The sequence below is a fragment of the Rhynchophorus ferrugineus genome, unplaced genomic scaffold (genome assembly GCF_030347505.1).
Source record: "Rhynchophorus ferrugineus isolate W39M unplaced genomic scaffold, kcgeb_rfMv2 rfM2, whole genome shotgun sequence".
Taxonomy (NCBI): Eukaryota; Metazoa; Arthropoda; class Insecta; order Coleoptera; family Curculionidae; genus Rhynchophorus; species Rhynchophorus ferrugineus.
The window spans coordinates 717,814-734,154 of record NW_027472581.1 but is presented as its reverse complement, the minus strand read 5'-3'; the positions used below and the strand labels follow the sequence as shown (position 1 = coordinate 734,154).

Genomic DNA, 16,341 nt, shown 5'->3' with positions numbered 1-16,341 from the left:
CATGCTGTTGCTACAGACCATTTAAATGTATTTCGATAAAATTATTTATTTAGTTAATTAGGACGAAATGGTTGAACTAATTTAACAAAAATGCTTTATTTGCTTAATTATTTAATCTATATAAAATGTAATTTAAAATTTTTATAGATGTACTAACACAAGTTTTACGGTCATGTTTAGAGTTTTTAATTGAAGTACATTTTTATTAACCATTTAAACACTTTTAAAAGTTAATTTATTGAAAACAAAAATATATTGTTGCTATAGAAATATATCTATAAAATTAAAGGCATTACAAGAGTTTTAAATATACACTTTCGGTACACACCAAATACATATAAAATAGAATTTTCTTGGAACTACATTCTTTATTATTTTGATACATCTAATATATTTTTGTTTCAAATGTTTTATGAGGTTATATTGTCTTTATATAGAAGGAATATTTTTCACTATATAATTTGTATAAAGCGTAAATAACTGAAAAGTCGTAACAACTTTGTTTTAATAATTTTTATCAGTACAATCTTTTGTTAGTTAAGAAATAACTGTATGAAGCATTCTGTCATATAGTTTGTTGCTACAGTACAAATAAGTTTTTTGTTTTTATTTTTTAATTTCCTCTTTAAGCTAGAATCATTTCGATAATATTGTGTATTTGTTAAATAGAAAGGAATGGATGGGTTTTTAAGACAAAAATGCGATATTTCTTAAAGAATACATATATTTTCGGTTACTAATGTATTTATAACTAATAACAACATTACAAGAGTCTTAATATGTACTTTTGATACTTACCAAAATGCCAAATACATTATTTAATGATAAAATGTTCGATTGAAAAAGAAGTTTATTTGTAAATGGAGAGCCTAATGAAATAAATTCAAAGGCTAGGATGATGGGAGGGGGTAGAGGACATAGAGAAAATTTGGAATGTTATTAACATTAACATATATAATGTTAAATGTAGTAGGCGAATGTTCTGATGACATTTGCTACCATAATCAAACTTGAGTTTTTCTGATTTTTTCGAGACAGATTTCATTCTTCAAATGGAAAATCTTGTTTCAATAGACACATTTTCTTGTTTTTCATTCATTCAATTTTTTCATAGTAGCGATTATGCTTCGCAAGGACTTTGTGATTATTTTATATTCATTCATTTCTCAATAAACTTCAATTTCATCCAAAAGCTCTTGTTCTCAACCCTTTTTAAAAACACAGAAAAGCAATATTAGTGAAAATTAATTTTATTATAATCTTAAGTTCTATAATTTTACATGTACAAGAGCCAAAACAAAAACATATCTCTAATTCTAATATGATTATCCAATGAAAAGGGCTAATATTACAGGTTTATTCTCCAATTACTCATTAAATTGGAGTTAGTACGCAAAAATACACCAGAAAATAAAAAAATATTGTATTATAAGAAACACATTATTATAATGTAATATTAGCATCATTTCTGATAAATTTTTGGTGAAATACAATTGGGCAATTTGTGTCACAAGTCAATCATAAACGGGGAATTTAAACAGGGAATTTCCGAACCAAATTTGGAAAAATATCTTAAACCGAAAAACAAAAAAACATTCTCTAATGTAAAGTATCTTTAAAATGTGGGTATGACTCTAAGCAAAATTTTAAGAGTCCTGTTAAGCATCCAAAAGCACTGACCATCTCCAAAGTTAATAACGACCTGAAATTCATATTAAATGATAGAAATTAAAACAAACGGTTTAATATACATTTCTCTGCTAATCGCATTTATAAGAACTTCTTGTATAACCATCTTTATTTCTTATATTCCCACACAAATCAATTTGATATGTTACTATGGGAGTGGGTCTGAATTTTCATCTAAAAATACTATCAAGTTACGAATACTGGAGTTATACATATCCGTATTTTCTTTTGTATATTGTAGGAATTGTTAATTTAAACAGTTGATTGACTCAACACTTTAATACCTTGTATATGACTCCTTAAATTTACATTGTATTACATGGATATTTATATAAACCTGATGTTTTAGAAAATGAAATAGCTTTATCTAAGGTGTCCAGGAATTTAATGTTATCGGACAAATCGGCTGCAGTTTTAGAACTTCATGATGCTGTATTATCAGATTAAAATCTGTACCGAAAAAATATAGTTTTAGTGGATTTGAGACATGGGTAATACTTAATAAGATTATAAATTAGCAACAGCTTCTTGATTCAGATAGATATGGAATTCTGTTCCAAGACATAATTGACTTTGAAATTATATATTTATTTAGTTAATGGTATGAATTTGATCTAAATATGGGTTCTAAATTGCAGTACCACGCTATTTATTTATTACAATTCAAATGTTAATAAGGTTTAACAAGAGTCTACACAGTCATCAAACTGGTCACAAAAAGATTAATTATTGTACTAAAAGAAATAACTCGAAGTTACAAGGTCATCTGTATTCAACTTCTGAAGGCTATCAAACCCAAAAGTATAATTTCAACAAAGAACCACCGAGATAAAGACCAACTATAGCGATTTTTGGGATGAGCAAACTCAAACTTTCCTTCACTCAGTATCTTTTACATATTGTTCTTACCGAACCCGAATCGTACCACTTCTTCTCAATAGAAGGGGCAAAAAATTATAAGAATTAATCCCTGGACCTACTTAAAGCTGGATTGAATTAAAGTTTATACCAATATCCATGCAATATAAATGCGAATTAGTTAATGCATCTCACCATATCATTAAATTCGTATACATTCATAAGCTACTTACGTGGAGAGAAACTACGGGATCGGGAATATCGCCTTCGACTTCGACTGCTGTAATAGGGAGATGGCGACCGTCGGTAGTATCTGGAACTTCTGTAATAATCACTGGAATACATAAAATACAAAACTGTACATTCGCAAATTCAATTAGAAATATTCGGTGTAATTTTACATATGAATAATTGAATCTATGAAAGTCACTGTTACTCCCTGTTAAATGGATGTTAACAAATAGGAGAAACGTCCATGTCTTAAGGTAGAGAGTTACGTTTTCCCTGCTTATACAGAGCAGAATCACATTTCGTGGTGTTAGTGCTCCAAACAAGGCAGGATGGACATCATTTAAATGAAATACTTACTCTCTGTCACGGCGTCTGTCGCTGTATCGATCGCTGTATTTTCTGAAAAAAAAAGCAAGATTTTATAATATTCCTTCAATATTTATAATATATACATATACTTTATTTGAATGTTTAAAGTATCCTTTAAGTTGTGTCTTGGACCTTAATGAGACAACTCCTAAACATCTTTAAATAATTTATCCCAAAAATTTAAATGATTTCTAATGGTATTTAGAAATCACCCATTACTCATATATCTAAATTAGTGGGAATAACTATTTCCTATAGTTAGTAAAAAAGGTCAACGTTATTTGAGGAATATAATAGATAATGTAACTAATCGTAACTTTATTATTATACTTTTCATGAAAAGTAAAAATCGTATCCTGTCTAATTTAGAGAAAAGTTCGGACGAAAAAGGTTGCATTGGAAACATACAGCATAGACAAAACCGTACGGCTGACAAAAACAATTTATTTATAGGGGATGCAATGAAAAAGTCCGAATATTCGTATTTTGAATCGTATTTAAGTAAATATCTCAGAATATCCAATTTGATAATTTGATAATAAAAAACTAATAAAATATACCCCAAAGTGAACGCCATCCTTATCAATTTAATAACTTTTCAATCTTAGAGTACTGTACTGCTCACTATGAAGCTGACCAAAAATAATTTCCCTTTTAGTGTGTAATAAAATGTATTTATTGAAAATTGTTAAAAAGTTATATACTGAAAAAGTTAATTAAGGACAAAAACTCATGACGAATAAAGAATGAGTTAAATGAGTCAGAGAGAAATAAGAGACGAAAGATTAAGAAGAGAAAAGTAAAGGTATAACATTCTAATAAGACCAATAATAATGTATCTGAAGTCAAGAAAGGATGAAATTAAGAAGCATACAAGAATCAACAGAAGTATAGCCTATCCAATAAAACAGCCAATGCACGCCATCAAAATTTATGACAGCACGTTGCAATATTGCCGCATCAACTTAGACTTTTGATCTACAACGTTTGCCTGCTTATAACCTCTAATTATTATCACTAACGTTTTAAAGAATTTTGTAGATATTTAACAGAGTCTCTTCAGACAGTCGTCTCTTTTTAACTAAGGTAAAATGAGAAGGACTATGAATTGGACATATAAATAGAAATAGTATGAAAAATAAAAAAGGAAGTAAACTGCTTAGTATATGTGATGGGGTCAAACCAAAGAGAAGTTACATATATGATTACGGAATGCATGACAGCAGGATGGTTAGACAAAATTAAATGATTGCATGAAAAATAGACGAAAAAATAATAAAACCTAGACTTATTTGTTTGCATGTGTTAAGACTGCTTGAACCATCTAAAAATATCTATTGGTTTATAAAAGAATTAGACAGCGACTTAAAGATCTGGTGATACTCCAGCAGAGCTTAATCATTCTACTATCCCCATTCCAAAAAGAGCATTGTATGTAATCATATTTATAAAGATGGAAACATTAACATATAGTTAGAGCTACTTACGGAGTGGGCTTTCCCATATATATTCCTGGAGTAGGGGTATGAGCTCTGTCCGTTATCGAATAATCTACTCGAATATTCCTTCCATTGATTTTCATTCCAGTACACTGTTCTTTGGCTACTTTTGAATCCTCAGTGTTATCAAAATAAACGAACGCAAATCCTCGCGATTTTCCAGTCTGAAAAGCAAAACAAAAGGATAGATAACGCTATGTTTCCGGCACCTGGTAATCGTACGGCTCACCTTTGCATCAATGACCACTTGTACTCTTTCGACCGGTCCGTATTTACTGAATATGTGGTAGAGCTCGTCCTCGGTGGTGTGCACGTTGAGGCCAAAGACACCAAGGCAGTTGCTCGGCTTGGGGTTATCGCGAGCGCCTATGTGGCGCCTGCGACTAGACATAGGACTGTGTGAATGAGATCGCCTGTACCCGGGCGAGCGTGAAGCGCTGCGCGAATATCTCGAGGACTTGCGACGTCTGTCTGATCGCGATCGACTGCGCGACCTGGAAGGTCAAATTACAGAAAACACTATTCAGTTATTGACACTTCGAGGGCGCAAAAATTGACCTTTTAACGAATCTTTATTCCGATCTAACAAATCAACGTACAGATTTACTTAGTCACCCGGTATCAATATAGGATATTTTCGTAAGCTCTCTTCGTTTTACGGCGTTTGTGATAAGGGGGTGTTCTGGTTTAGGAATTAGCTTAAGAATGCGTTCTCAAGAGAGTTTTCCGAGATTCGAATTATTTTCGGAGTTACGACTTTTGTGAGGTGGTATAGGTCGCGAAAACTCCCGATATACTCAGAACTCAAAACAATAATGAATCATTAAAATCGTTAATTTGGATCTTTGCTTCGAGCTATATACAATAGCTGTTGTCATTTAATGAAGGACTAACTAATTTCGAATATTGACCACAATGTGCTTTTGGTCCAAAAAAAAAAATAATTAAAACAATTCACATAGCTGAAAGGACTTGGATGCTGGATATTGGAAAAATTTGGTTCAATTCGACAATAAACAGGCACAACTTTTTTCTGACAACTTAAGAATGCTATTTTGCTTCCAAGGTTCGTAGAGAATTTTTACTGATCAAAAAGTTTGTTTCAGAACACTACAAGGGTTGGAAATGTACTGAGTAGGGCACATTTTTTTAACCCCCATTTCACTAGCCTGTAAACGTTTTATTTTTGGTGAATTTTTTGTATTCTTGAAATGTCAATAAACATATTTAAAAAAAATTTGATAGCAAAATTTTCAATTTTTTTCATCCTATTCCGAAAAATGCTTAAATTTGGGCCTTGATATGACCATACTGGAGCAACATACTAATACGAATTATTCTCACTACTTATATCTTTATTTAACTTAACTCTACGTTTTATATGAGAAAACGCCTTCATTTTCTTTTAAAACCCAAGTTTTTTCAGAAAAACTGGTGTTTTAAAGAATAGAATTAAAACTTTGGTCTAAAATGTACAAATAGTAATAGCGTTTTATGTGTCAAGACATTAAGGTTTTGTAAAAGAATAAATTTTACACATAATAATAGTAAGAGTGATAAACATGAAGTCCAATATGTATGATGTATCATGTCTTTTTCATATTTTGGTAGGAATCAATATAAAACTATTCAAATCAATATCAATTAAATTGTGCAAACAATCAGAACTAAGAAGACATTGCATTATAACTTATAACTGCACATAGAGATAGTAGAAAAAGCATATATAAATTGTAGGAAGCATCAAATAGCTATAATAGCTAAAAATTTTGAAAGCAATCTCTAAAAATACTACCAGTAGATTCGATCAAAAGTAAGATGTTGCTCCAAACTTCCTTCTTCTGATTGACAACTCAGAAAACTGAACAAAACCAATTCAATGAATCATTTTCACATTAGTTTTCTGGGCTATACTTAAAAACCAATTATTAAACTTAACATTTCCACCAAATAAACAAGATTTACAAATACTTTATTTCATGTACCCTCCAAAGTTTCCAACTAATTAAAATAGATTCACAAAACAATATTTCATTTTTAGAATTGACATAAATTGCTTATATAATATGTTGCTTCAGTGTGGATGTATCATTAATAGCAAAAAAAAACTGGAAATAATTTATTTGATGTTAGGATTTCTAACATGTAAATATACTAAAGGTTTAAAATAAGAATATGAAAATAATTCTAGATTTAAAATAAGAGTCAAGTGGTCTGCATAACTGTAAAAATTGTTCCTATTTTGCACTTTAAGATTAAAAACTCCTTCAATTGTTTTCTATATTTATATATAAACGGAATGAGATAGTGTAACTATATGAACAAACATAACCTCACTGTGATATAGATATATATATATACTATTCCGGGCGACATAATAAATCTTTTCAATTATACTTAACTACAAAGTGGTTTCAATTTATTTGTGAATATAAAATTAGTTCAAGCCACAAATTAAAAATAATGAAGATACAATAAAAATGAAGATAATAAACAATCCAGTGAAAGTACTAAATATACTGAATAAAAGATAAGATTTTATCAATGCAAATCATTAAATGCACATAAGCTTCTAAACAAGAAACAAGACTCTAAAACAAGTGGTTATTTTTGTGTGTTAATCAGTAATTTAAAAAATAACTTAAATAATAAAAATATAAAACCTCAATTAATATTCATAGTTTTGATAGAGAATATTAGCTATTGTTATTTATAAATAATTTTTGTATTTATTATAATGTGGCTAATAATGTTGATATATGATAAAGATTCAACCCAGACATCGCTTTAGTCCAAACGTGATACCAGTATATACATTTAAAGTTATACATTTCAGAATACGGTTTGGTTGCCTTTTGACACATTCAAAAATATATATAAACTTACCTATCCCTTCTAGGGCTATAATCTCTATTACGATCATCCCGACGTCGATCTCTGTCGTCACGATTTGACTTTCTTCCACGGCTAGGACTCCTGTATAAGAATAAACACAATACAGTCATATTAAATTGTAAACAATTATATTCATATTTGTTAGATTACAACACCAAAAGTATCATAGAAGTTAGATCCCAAGAGTTGTGATTCATTACCTGGAATAACTCTTGCCCTTATTGTATCTCGGAGAATCCTCCCGCTTTATTGTGCGTTCAAAATCTTCAGGGGGACTTCCCTAGCAACGAAAAAACAAAGTTTTAAAAATATTACATATGAATAGATAAGACATAATTTAAGTAAATATAACTGAATAGCATTGACAAGGCTATTAATAAACGAATATTTAAAAGCAAATAAAAAAAATATTCTAATGCGAAACAAGCATGGCTTCCCGCTTACCGGTCTATTCTTCTATAGACTTTATATAACATCAAAACACTTACCTCTCTATCACTCATTTTGTTGAATATTTGTAAGTATTGTTGTATTGAAAATTAATAAAAACGTCTTTTTAATGACGATTTTTAAACCCAAACTCTGAGACCACGCTAAACACACCGTCACACAACAGTAATTCAAGCAAAATGGCGTCACGTACCTCGATGCCAAGTTTAACCTTAGTTTGACATTTAAGGTTTTTGTTTGAATAAATCATTTTTTATACGCCTTCCTATATTCTTCCTCCAAACTATTGGTGTGTTGACAAAAAATAGCACTATGAAAAAAATTAATGCTACGCAAAACAAAATAAACGTATTTTTAAATTTCGTCAACATGATATACAATTTTTACAGACTGAATTTATTAGCTATTTATCTTGAATGTTGACAATTTGTAACATAGTATATTATAATTTTTATAAATATGTCGATTCCATAATCTTATGTTGGTATCACAATTTGGCAACATCGCACTGTCTTAGGAATAATTTTTAAATTTGGTGATTTTGATTGTACAATGTTGATCATATTGATTAACAAATACATAAATATAATAATAAATAATTATATATTTGTATATATATGTATATATATTTATATATTATATACATAATAAAAATTTACTATAGATACTATTTTAGATATAATATTCAATTATTACTTAACTATCTTTATATAAGTTCCTGAAATAGTTATAATAAAATTTTGCAAAATTATTGTTTAAATATAGAAATATAAAACCTTAAATAAAGATGAAGCTGAATAAGTAAATTGGATCACAATAAAGGGAATATGGCAAACTTTTCTTCAAAATATTAACAAAAATATGATATATGACAAATTTAACTAATGACATAACGACCACCAAATATTTGAGCAAGAATAACGTATAATTAAATGAAAATCTAGTAAAAAATACATAATTAACAAATAATTAATTTTTTTTCTTAAATTAAAAAAAAATATGACATATGCCATGCGCATGACCACAGAATACAGAGATAGTATTTCTGTATGCTATGGCGCATGACAAGCAAATAAATAGCAGGGTGTAGGTTAGAATTATTGTCATAAGTCTATTTCTTTGATGACAGTGTTTTTGGATGACAGTGCTCTTTTAGATAGTGAAAATGGCGGGTGCTATGTTGTTTGAAAGGAGTCAATCTGTTCGCTCTCAGCACGAAAACTTGATGAATTTGAAACGAGGAGATGAAAATCGAGACAGTGACGAGAAGCGTATTCAAAATAAAGAACAGGATATACTAAATCTTGGCGAGAAGTACAAAAAAGAAGGTAAGGCCAAGGAGCTTGCAGACCTAATAAAACAAACACGTCCGTTTCTGAGTGAAATTAGTAAAGCAAAAGCAGCAAAATTGGTTAGATCGCTGGTTGATTTCTTTTTGGATTTGGAAGCTGGGATAGGAATCGAAGTCCAGCTTTGTAAAGAATGTATTGAGTGGGCCAAGGATGAGAAAAGAACGTTTTTAAGGCAGTCATTAGAAGCCAGACTGGTAGCTCTTTATTTTGACACTGGTATGTTTTCAGAGGCCCTTCAGTTAGGGTCAGTATTATTGCGAGAATTGAAGAAATTGGATGATAAGAATTTATTGGTAGAAGTTCAGCTATTAGAAAGCAAGACATACCATGCCTTAAGTAATTTGCCGAAGGCACGAGCAGCTCTTACTTCAGCTCGTACAACAGCAAATGCTATTTATTGTCCACCAAAAATACAAGCATCGCTAGATTTACAGTCAGGTATTTTACATGCTGCTGATGAAAAAGATTTCAAGACAGCTTATTCATATTTTTACGAGGCCTTTGAAGGGTTTGATAGTGTAGAATCTCCAAAAGCTTTAACTGCCCTGAAGTACATGTTGTTATCAAAAATAATGCTTAATACTCCTGAAGATGTACAACAAATTATAAGTGGAAAATTGGCAATCAAATATGCTGGTCGGGATATTGATGCAATGAAGGCTGTGGCTCAAGCATCTCACAAAAGGTCTTTGGCAGATTTTCAACAAGCTGTTAAGTTATTTAAGAGAGAATTAGAAGATGACGTTATAGTTAGAGCCCACCTGGGAACCTTATATGACAATATGTTAGAACAGAATCTTTGTAGAATTATTGAACCTTATAGTAGAGTACAAGTCGATTACATTGCAAAGTCCATCAAGCTTCCCATGCCACAAGTAGAGAAGAAATTATCACAGATGATACTGGACGCTAAATTCCATGGAATTTTAGATCAAGGTGAAGGTGAGTATTTACACTGGTTAATAAAAATTTAGTGTATCTCATTTTTTAAAAATTTTCCAGGTGTTCTAATCGTATTCGAAGCAACCCCAGTAGACAAAACCTACGAAATGGCATTAGAAACAATACAAAGCATGAGCAAAGTAGTGGACACACTATATCAAAAAGCTAAAAAGTTGTCATAGGTCATATTGAAATACTTAAAATCTAAATTTTTTTAAAAACAAACAGACTGTATTTTTCCTATTTTAGTATGTATTTTACCTGAACCATCAACTAATAGATATTTGATTATACTTTTGATTTTTTTTGCTAAATGTGTTGTATGTTATGGTGTACATAATTAACATTGTTTTAAAAGATTTTTTGGGTAAATAATTGTGTAGTAAACTAATAATAATACATTTCCTGGATTTTTGTAAGTTACGAATTTGTTCTTTACATTTTCTTTTTTTTTTCGATCCCAGATTTTGTATATGATTTAAACAAGTAGTTAACACCGATTGTTTATTATGCTTAATTGAATAAATAGTATAACATCATGTTGTTCATTTCTTTTACTTCATTCCCATCAAATAGTAATCATCATGGTCTAATTCCATTTGATCAAATCCTGCATAAGTCATTGGCGTTTTTTGAGCCCGATAAAATTATATGGTCGATTTACGCTGACAGAATGAAATATTACTATTGTCAAAAATAGTAAAACGTAAAAGTGATGCCCCTATACATTAAATACCTAGCTAATAAAACTGTAATGTTATTGACGGAATATCGTTACATATAGTGTCATTTTTTGGATCATTTCAATGGAGTCGAGTTTTAATCATATAGAACTAGTCTAGTATTTGGAACTTAATATGACAATATTTTAAAATAATTTTTGGAATTAATAAACTTCATAGTGTAGTATAAGTGTAGACTCGCTTAGAGTTAACCCAAATGTTAGCTTCATCATTTGGTTAACTAGAAACTGCAATAATCGCCAAAGTATTACATTTTCAAAATTTAAACGTTAAAGGTTGCTCCAAAACTTATATTGCTTTTCGATTGAGATACGTTGATAAATAAGACAAAAACAAATATGTGCATTAATTATTATTAATCATAATCAGTACCAAACGAAATAGCGCTATTAGGTATAATTAAATGTAACATCAAGTCGTTGTTTTTACTTTAGTTTTCTTTTTGGTGTTTTTCTTCTTCTTTTTCATAGCTTTTGATCTCGGAGTGAACATTCCTGGAAGTCTGGTTGTAATATCAAAAGATGGTAGAACGTAATTAACGTCAACTGGCAACCATTGTTGTGGTAAAGGCTCTAATTTAATTTTCTCATGTTCTGCATGAAAATTATAGAGTCCATTGGAGTTTGTTGAGCTGAAAATTAAAATATTGAGAAAAGAGTGATGCGACGGACAAAACTGTGCAATTTTATTCTGCTGTCATCAATGCCGATTGCCGATTTTATTGCTGCGTCACGCTACAATACATGATTGGGAATTTCAATTCATAACATTAACTTCCTGAAATTGCTTGAAGAAAATTTACAAATTTTTTAGTGTTAAAGACCACTAAAAAAAAACGAACGCAATACAATATTTTCAATTAATTATTATATGGGGCGAAATAAATTTATATTAGTTAATAAAAATTTTACTTGTTTACATTCTATTTCGAAAATCCTATTATTTGTTGATCACAACAGTATGTTGTAAATACAACAAAATGAGGGGCAGATATTAATCATATAATAACAACGAATGGGTATTAGGATTAGAATTAGCGCTGATGAGACAACATATTAAAAAGAATAAAGAAGATGAATAGCATTCATTGCCGGCTTTTGTAGGACGGTCCTCCTACTGTTGCGATAGCCGCGGGTTCGAATCCTGCTGGGGCATGGTCGCAAATTTATGTTTGTGATTGTTCTAGGCAAGAGTGTAATATCCGACAACGAAAATCATCCCAGTCACTCCAGTAACCGGGCTGGGTAAGACCGGATGTCTTCTGGGATGATTTCTAATATTGGTCACTCGCCAGTCGGTAGGCTTAATGCTGACGACCGTGGTTCGGAGCCCACGTTAAACTTTAGGCCCAGTCCAGCTACACCCATAGTTGGTAAAAAGAGACTTAAATATATATATTTATATATTTTTATATATATATATATATATATATATATATATATATATATATATATATATATATATATATATATATATATATATATATGTAAATTTGGACTGTACAAAGAATGGAAATATATTGAAATTACCAATAAGAACCAAGAAAATTAAAACAAAAATAAATATCCCAGTATATATCGAGTGATTGTATTGTTGAATAAAAGTTATTTAAAAACTTTTATGATATATCTCTGAATATTAAAAACACAGATTACTTTTTCTTAAGTGTATGTTTCATATCATTAAAAATTATTACCTGGATTGATCTTCTTTTAAAATTGCGACGAAAACTTCATGTTTGGGAAGGTGCTGTAGCAGATAATTGCCTGTATCCAAATTAATTAATTCTTCAAAAACAATTTGCAATATTCCTAATGCGTGTTGAGGTTTATAGTTATAATGAGTATTCGCTTCAGCAACAACTTTTTGTATGTTACATTTATCAACGGCAATTACTTCTCCTGATAGCGGTGATAGTCTTACTAAATAATACATTTTTATGTTACATATAATAGATAGAATAACTTACACTAACCTCTATATAAATTGGAAAAAGGTATGAAAAATAATGACGTCCATTCCCTAGCCAGCTCCGATTTTGATGGAATTTTTGCCCCATAGTTTAATTGTGTTTCTAGTTTTGGTTTCAGAATAACAGGCTGTAAGGAACCTTGTTCATTGCACTGAAACAAAACAAAAAGTCCAGTTAGTTCACAAGAAATATGAATTGGGTCTATTAAAGTAAGCGCGCACTTGTATTCCCCCTATATATCATTTTTTAAAACTTAAGTTCAATATATTCTGTACTAGAACTAAATGTGATAAAAAAATGTAAACATCATCAAGTGACAATGATTAATCCGTTTATTTTACATAGAAAAAATAAAATCTGTATAAAAATCGTTATAGCTCCAATTCAATGCAGGATTTTGACATAACACTTAATAATGACTTGTGATAACTTACTTCACACGCGTCTAGTTTACTCCTAATAAGTACATTAAACTCAACTGTTTTACTTTTATTTTTCATAAGACTACTTTGACCGTCATTTTTTTTTATTTTCCATATTTGGTAATTAACATTATGAAGTATTTTATTGGTTTGCATATCCATATCTAAAAATAAATTAATCAATAAAAATCAGTATTTTTAATTAGAATACATACCTGAATCATCACAGATATCATTTTTATTGTTTAAATCTTCAGATCTTAAATGCGGCTCATCTTCATTAAACCTGTTGAATGAAGAATTGTAATTCTATCTTAAACAGTTTGGATTAAATTATTGTATACTTACTTAAATGCCTCCAATTGACAGAAATTAGTTTTAACGAGTCTTTTAAAACTCTTATAAGTGATATCTAAATTAGATATAGAACTTTGTATGAATGGCTTATCAATAAAGGTAACTTTTTTCTTAAAAGTTGTCCCATCTTCTAAAAATAATTATCGCTTTAATAGAACAATTACCAAAATGGTAAAATATACCTTTTTGAATAGTTATCGTCTTCACACTAATTGGAATTAGCCATTTAGCTTTTAAATTACTATTATCACTGAGGCACTTTAATCCACTGGCAGAAATAATTAGATCTATATCATGATTTTGCAAGATGTTATCTATATTTTTATCCTGACTCACTAAAAATTAACTAAATCGAGATTTTTTCTAATTTATTAACATTGCTTTTACCAGGTAATTTTGAAAAGTTCACTTGATCATTTTCAGAAGGTGGTAATGTTTTGCTCTTTAAAAAACATGGGCTTTTCAAAGTAGGTTTAGAGAACTTGGCTAATATGCCCTAAAATAATACTTCAACATAAGTAATAAATATAATCTCAACATAATAATCTCACCTTGTTTAACACATTTCCGATCTTATTAAATTCTACACTGTATTCTTGTTCACTAAAAGCCATAGAAAATACCTTGACTTCTTTAAAATACTGGGGATAAGAATATATTTCTTTCATTTTTCTTTCCCATATGCTTCTTCCATACAAATAAATCTTGCCTCTTATGTTTTCAAATTTTTTTCTATCAGTTGTATTCCATTGTTGTAGTACAAATGTTTGATATTTTGAATTTTCTTCTATAATTTTAGGTTTTAATTTCTATGATAAACAAACATATAGCTTAAAATTTCAAATATACATGAAAATGAATTAATTTACCTGGTACATATCAACAGCAAACTGCTCAACTGTATTAAAATACTGAGAATTCTTCCCTGACTGGCAAATTTTTAAAGCTTTCAAACATTGCTCGTGAGCAAATGTGTCCAGTAATGACTTAGTTACGGTATATGGCTTAAAATTACTACCAGGTATATATTGTTCTTTATCAAATATATGCTTTTTCTTCGTGGTAGGTTTAAATACTTGTTGCCTTTGGCAGAATTTAAAAATTAACGAATCACCTACTATTTCATCATCAATAAAAGAATCTTGGGGTTCTAAATCTGAAAGATTTTTAATTCGCCTAAAATTGGCATACTTATTAAATTGACTGAAGAAAATCACAAATACATTACCAATTTAATTTTAAAAATTCGTTCATTATTATTCGGTAACCTCACATTTACTGAAATTTACCTCAAATTGAGGTTATAGTTATGTTACTTATGTTTATAAATTAAGTACATTGGTAAACATTATAGAAAAAGTAAACATCCCTAATATATGGAAATGCTATGGAATGGAGTACTAGTTACTCTGTGGTAAATATCACAGAGTATCATGTATTACTCTATGGTAAACATATAACTTTTAAATATGAGTATGAAGTCATTATATTTTCTTTTAAATTGTATACTTAAAAGTACTTTCAAAATATGGGGAATATTCTTTTAGAATTTGCATGTTTGATTAAATATATTTGGAGTGGTTCTTCTAAAATATTGGTATAAAACTCTTTGTCTTCAGTTATGTATAGAGTGGCCCATCTTTTGGCGGCATATTCTAGAACTGAAAATGCTATTGCACTGACATTGACAGGTCAATAGGAGTCAAATATGCGCTCTTTTAATTTAAATTTATTTTAATAAATTTATTTTTGTTATTAACATTTGAGAATATTGATAAACTATTATACTGATTTTAAATGTAAAAATAATCATTAACTTGCATTAATCCAAATAATTTTTTTAAATATATTTTGAAGTCTCCTTTTACCAACTATGGGTTTATCTGGACTGGGCGTAAAGTTTAACGTGGGCTCCGAACCACGCTCCTCACCATTAAGCCTACCGACTGGCGAGTGACCAACTTTAGAAATCGTCCCAGAGGACATCCGGTCTTACCCAGCCCTGTTTACTGGCGTGACTGGAATCATTTTCGTTGCCGGATTTTACGCTCTTGCCTAGAACATTCACAAATTTTAAACAATCACAAATATAAATTTACGACCATGTCCCAGCAGGATTCGAACCCACGACTATCGCAAAAGTAGGAGGACTGTCCCATCGTCTTTACCACTGAGCCACCAAGCCGGCTAATCCAAATATTACTGAATGATTTTCTTAGCTTTGCACTAAACAAGAAATAATGGAGAAGACATGCATATTTAAATATTGTGTTTTTTTTAATATGTCTTGGGTCTATAGTAAACAGTGACAAGAAGAAATGTGGAACGATATGCGAAATTTAAGCTATATTTATTAGGAACAAACAAATCTAGTTGATCATATAAAACAAATGTTTGTTTATTTAATTATGTTTTATCCGTCAATGTCAGTCATAGAGTAATATATACACACAAAACAGAAGAATTCTCAATATTTTGTGTATATACTTTATGTCAGTTTAGTTTGGAGAAATAACTAATTGGATGAGTTTATTGTATTAACTATTATTTAGAGATGTTATA

At 29.9% G+C, this 16,341-nt stretch overlaps 3 protein-coding genes across 15 annotated transcripts; 1 reads left to right on the top strand and 2 right to left on the bottom strand.

The window, feature by feature from the left end:
• Positions 1-706: 706 nt before the first annotated feature.
• LOC143190905 (transformer-2 protein homolog beta) lies at positions 707-8,234 on the bottom strand. Of its 12 annotated transcripts, none has more exons than XM_076395498.1 (8): positions 8,030-8,234; positions 7,742-7,821; positions 7,533-7,622; positions 4,876-5,140; positions 4,635-4,810; positions 3,136-3,177; positions 2,781-2,881; positions 707-1,208 (listed from the first exon to the last, which is right to left on the bottom strand). In XM_076395498.1, exons 1-8 carry the CDS (start codon positions 8,042-8,044, stop codon positions 1,183-1,185), a joined length of 795 nt encoding a protein of 264 aa, XP_076251613.1. In that variant the 5' UTR covers positions 8,045-8,234; the 3' UTR covers positions 707-1,182. The 12 variants fall into 12 exon arrangements, with proteins under 12 accessions (XP_076251613.1, XP_076251614.1, XP_076251616.1 ...); XM_076395499.1 differs by having other exon boundaries at positions 2,781-2,869; XM_076395501.1 differs by having other exon boundaries at positions 2,781-2,860.
• Positions 8,235-9,096: 862 nt separating this feature from the next.
• Positions 9,097-10,824, top strand: Rpn6 (Regulatory particle non-ATPase 6). The gene is made up of 2 exons (XM_076395490.1): positions 9,097-10,285; positions 10,346-10,824. Exons 1-2 carry the CDS (start codon positions 9,157-9,159, stop codon positions 10,465-10,467), a joined length of 1,251 nt encoding a protein of 416 aa, XP_076251605.1. The 5' UTR covers positions 9,097-9,156; the 3' UTR covers positions 10,468-10,824.
• A 539-nt stretch (positions 10,825-11,363) lies between these two features.
• LOC143190894 (uncharacterized) lies at positions 11,364-15,284 on the bottom strand. Of its 2 annotated transcripts, none has more exons than XM_076395475.1 (11): positions 15,008-15,284; positions 14,649-14,955; positions 14,331-14,588; positions 14,167-14,275; positions 13,962-14,114; positions 13,771-13,909; positions 13,638-13,708; positions 13,435-13,586; positions 13,004-13,151; positions 12,725-12,950; positions 11,364-11,659 (listed from the first exon to the last, which is right to left on the bottom strand). In XM_076395475.1, the coding sequence occupies exons 1-11, from the start codon at positions 15,031-15,033 to the stop codon at positions 11,440-11,442; spliced, it is 1,809 nt and encodes a 602-aa protein (XP_076251590.1). In that variant the 5' UTR covers positions 15,034-15,284; the 3' UTR covers positions 11,364-11,439. The 2 variants fall into 2 exon arrangements, with proteins under 2 accessions (XP_076251590.1, XP_076251591.1); XM_076395476.1 differs by having other exon boundaries at positions 13,771-13,906.
• Positions 15,285-16,341: the final 1,057 nt, after the last annotated feature.

Coding starts and splice junctions, on each gene's coding strand:
- LOC143190905 (XM_076395498.1), bottom strand. Junction 4,811..4,875: donor AAGTGGTCATTGATGCAAAG/GTGAGCCGTACG, acceptor TTTGCTTTTCAG/ACTGGAAAATCGCGAGGATT. Junction 3,178..4,634: donor TATATGGGAAAGCCCACTCC/GTAAGTAGCTCT, acceptor TTTTTTTTTCAG/AAAATACAGCGATCGATACA.
- LOC143190894 (XM_076395475.1), bottom strand. CDS start 15,033: ATGAACGAATTTTTAAAATTAAATTG. Junction 13,587..13,637: donor TGATATCTGTGATGATTCAG/GTATGTATTCTA, acceptor ATTTATTTTTAG/ATATGGATATGCAAACCAAT. Junction 11,660..12,724: donor TTAAAAGAAGATCAATCCAG/GTAATAATTTTT, acceptor TTTAATTTTCAG/CTCAACAAACTCCAATGGAC.
- Rpn6 (XM_076395490.1), top strand. CDS start 9,157: ATGGCGGGTGCTATGTTGTTTGAAAGGAGTCAATCTGTTCGCTCTCAG. Junction 10,286..10,345: donor AATTTTAGATCAAGGTGAAG/GTGAGTATTTAC, acceptor AAAATTTTCCAG/GTGTTCTAATCGTATTCGAA.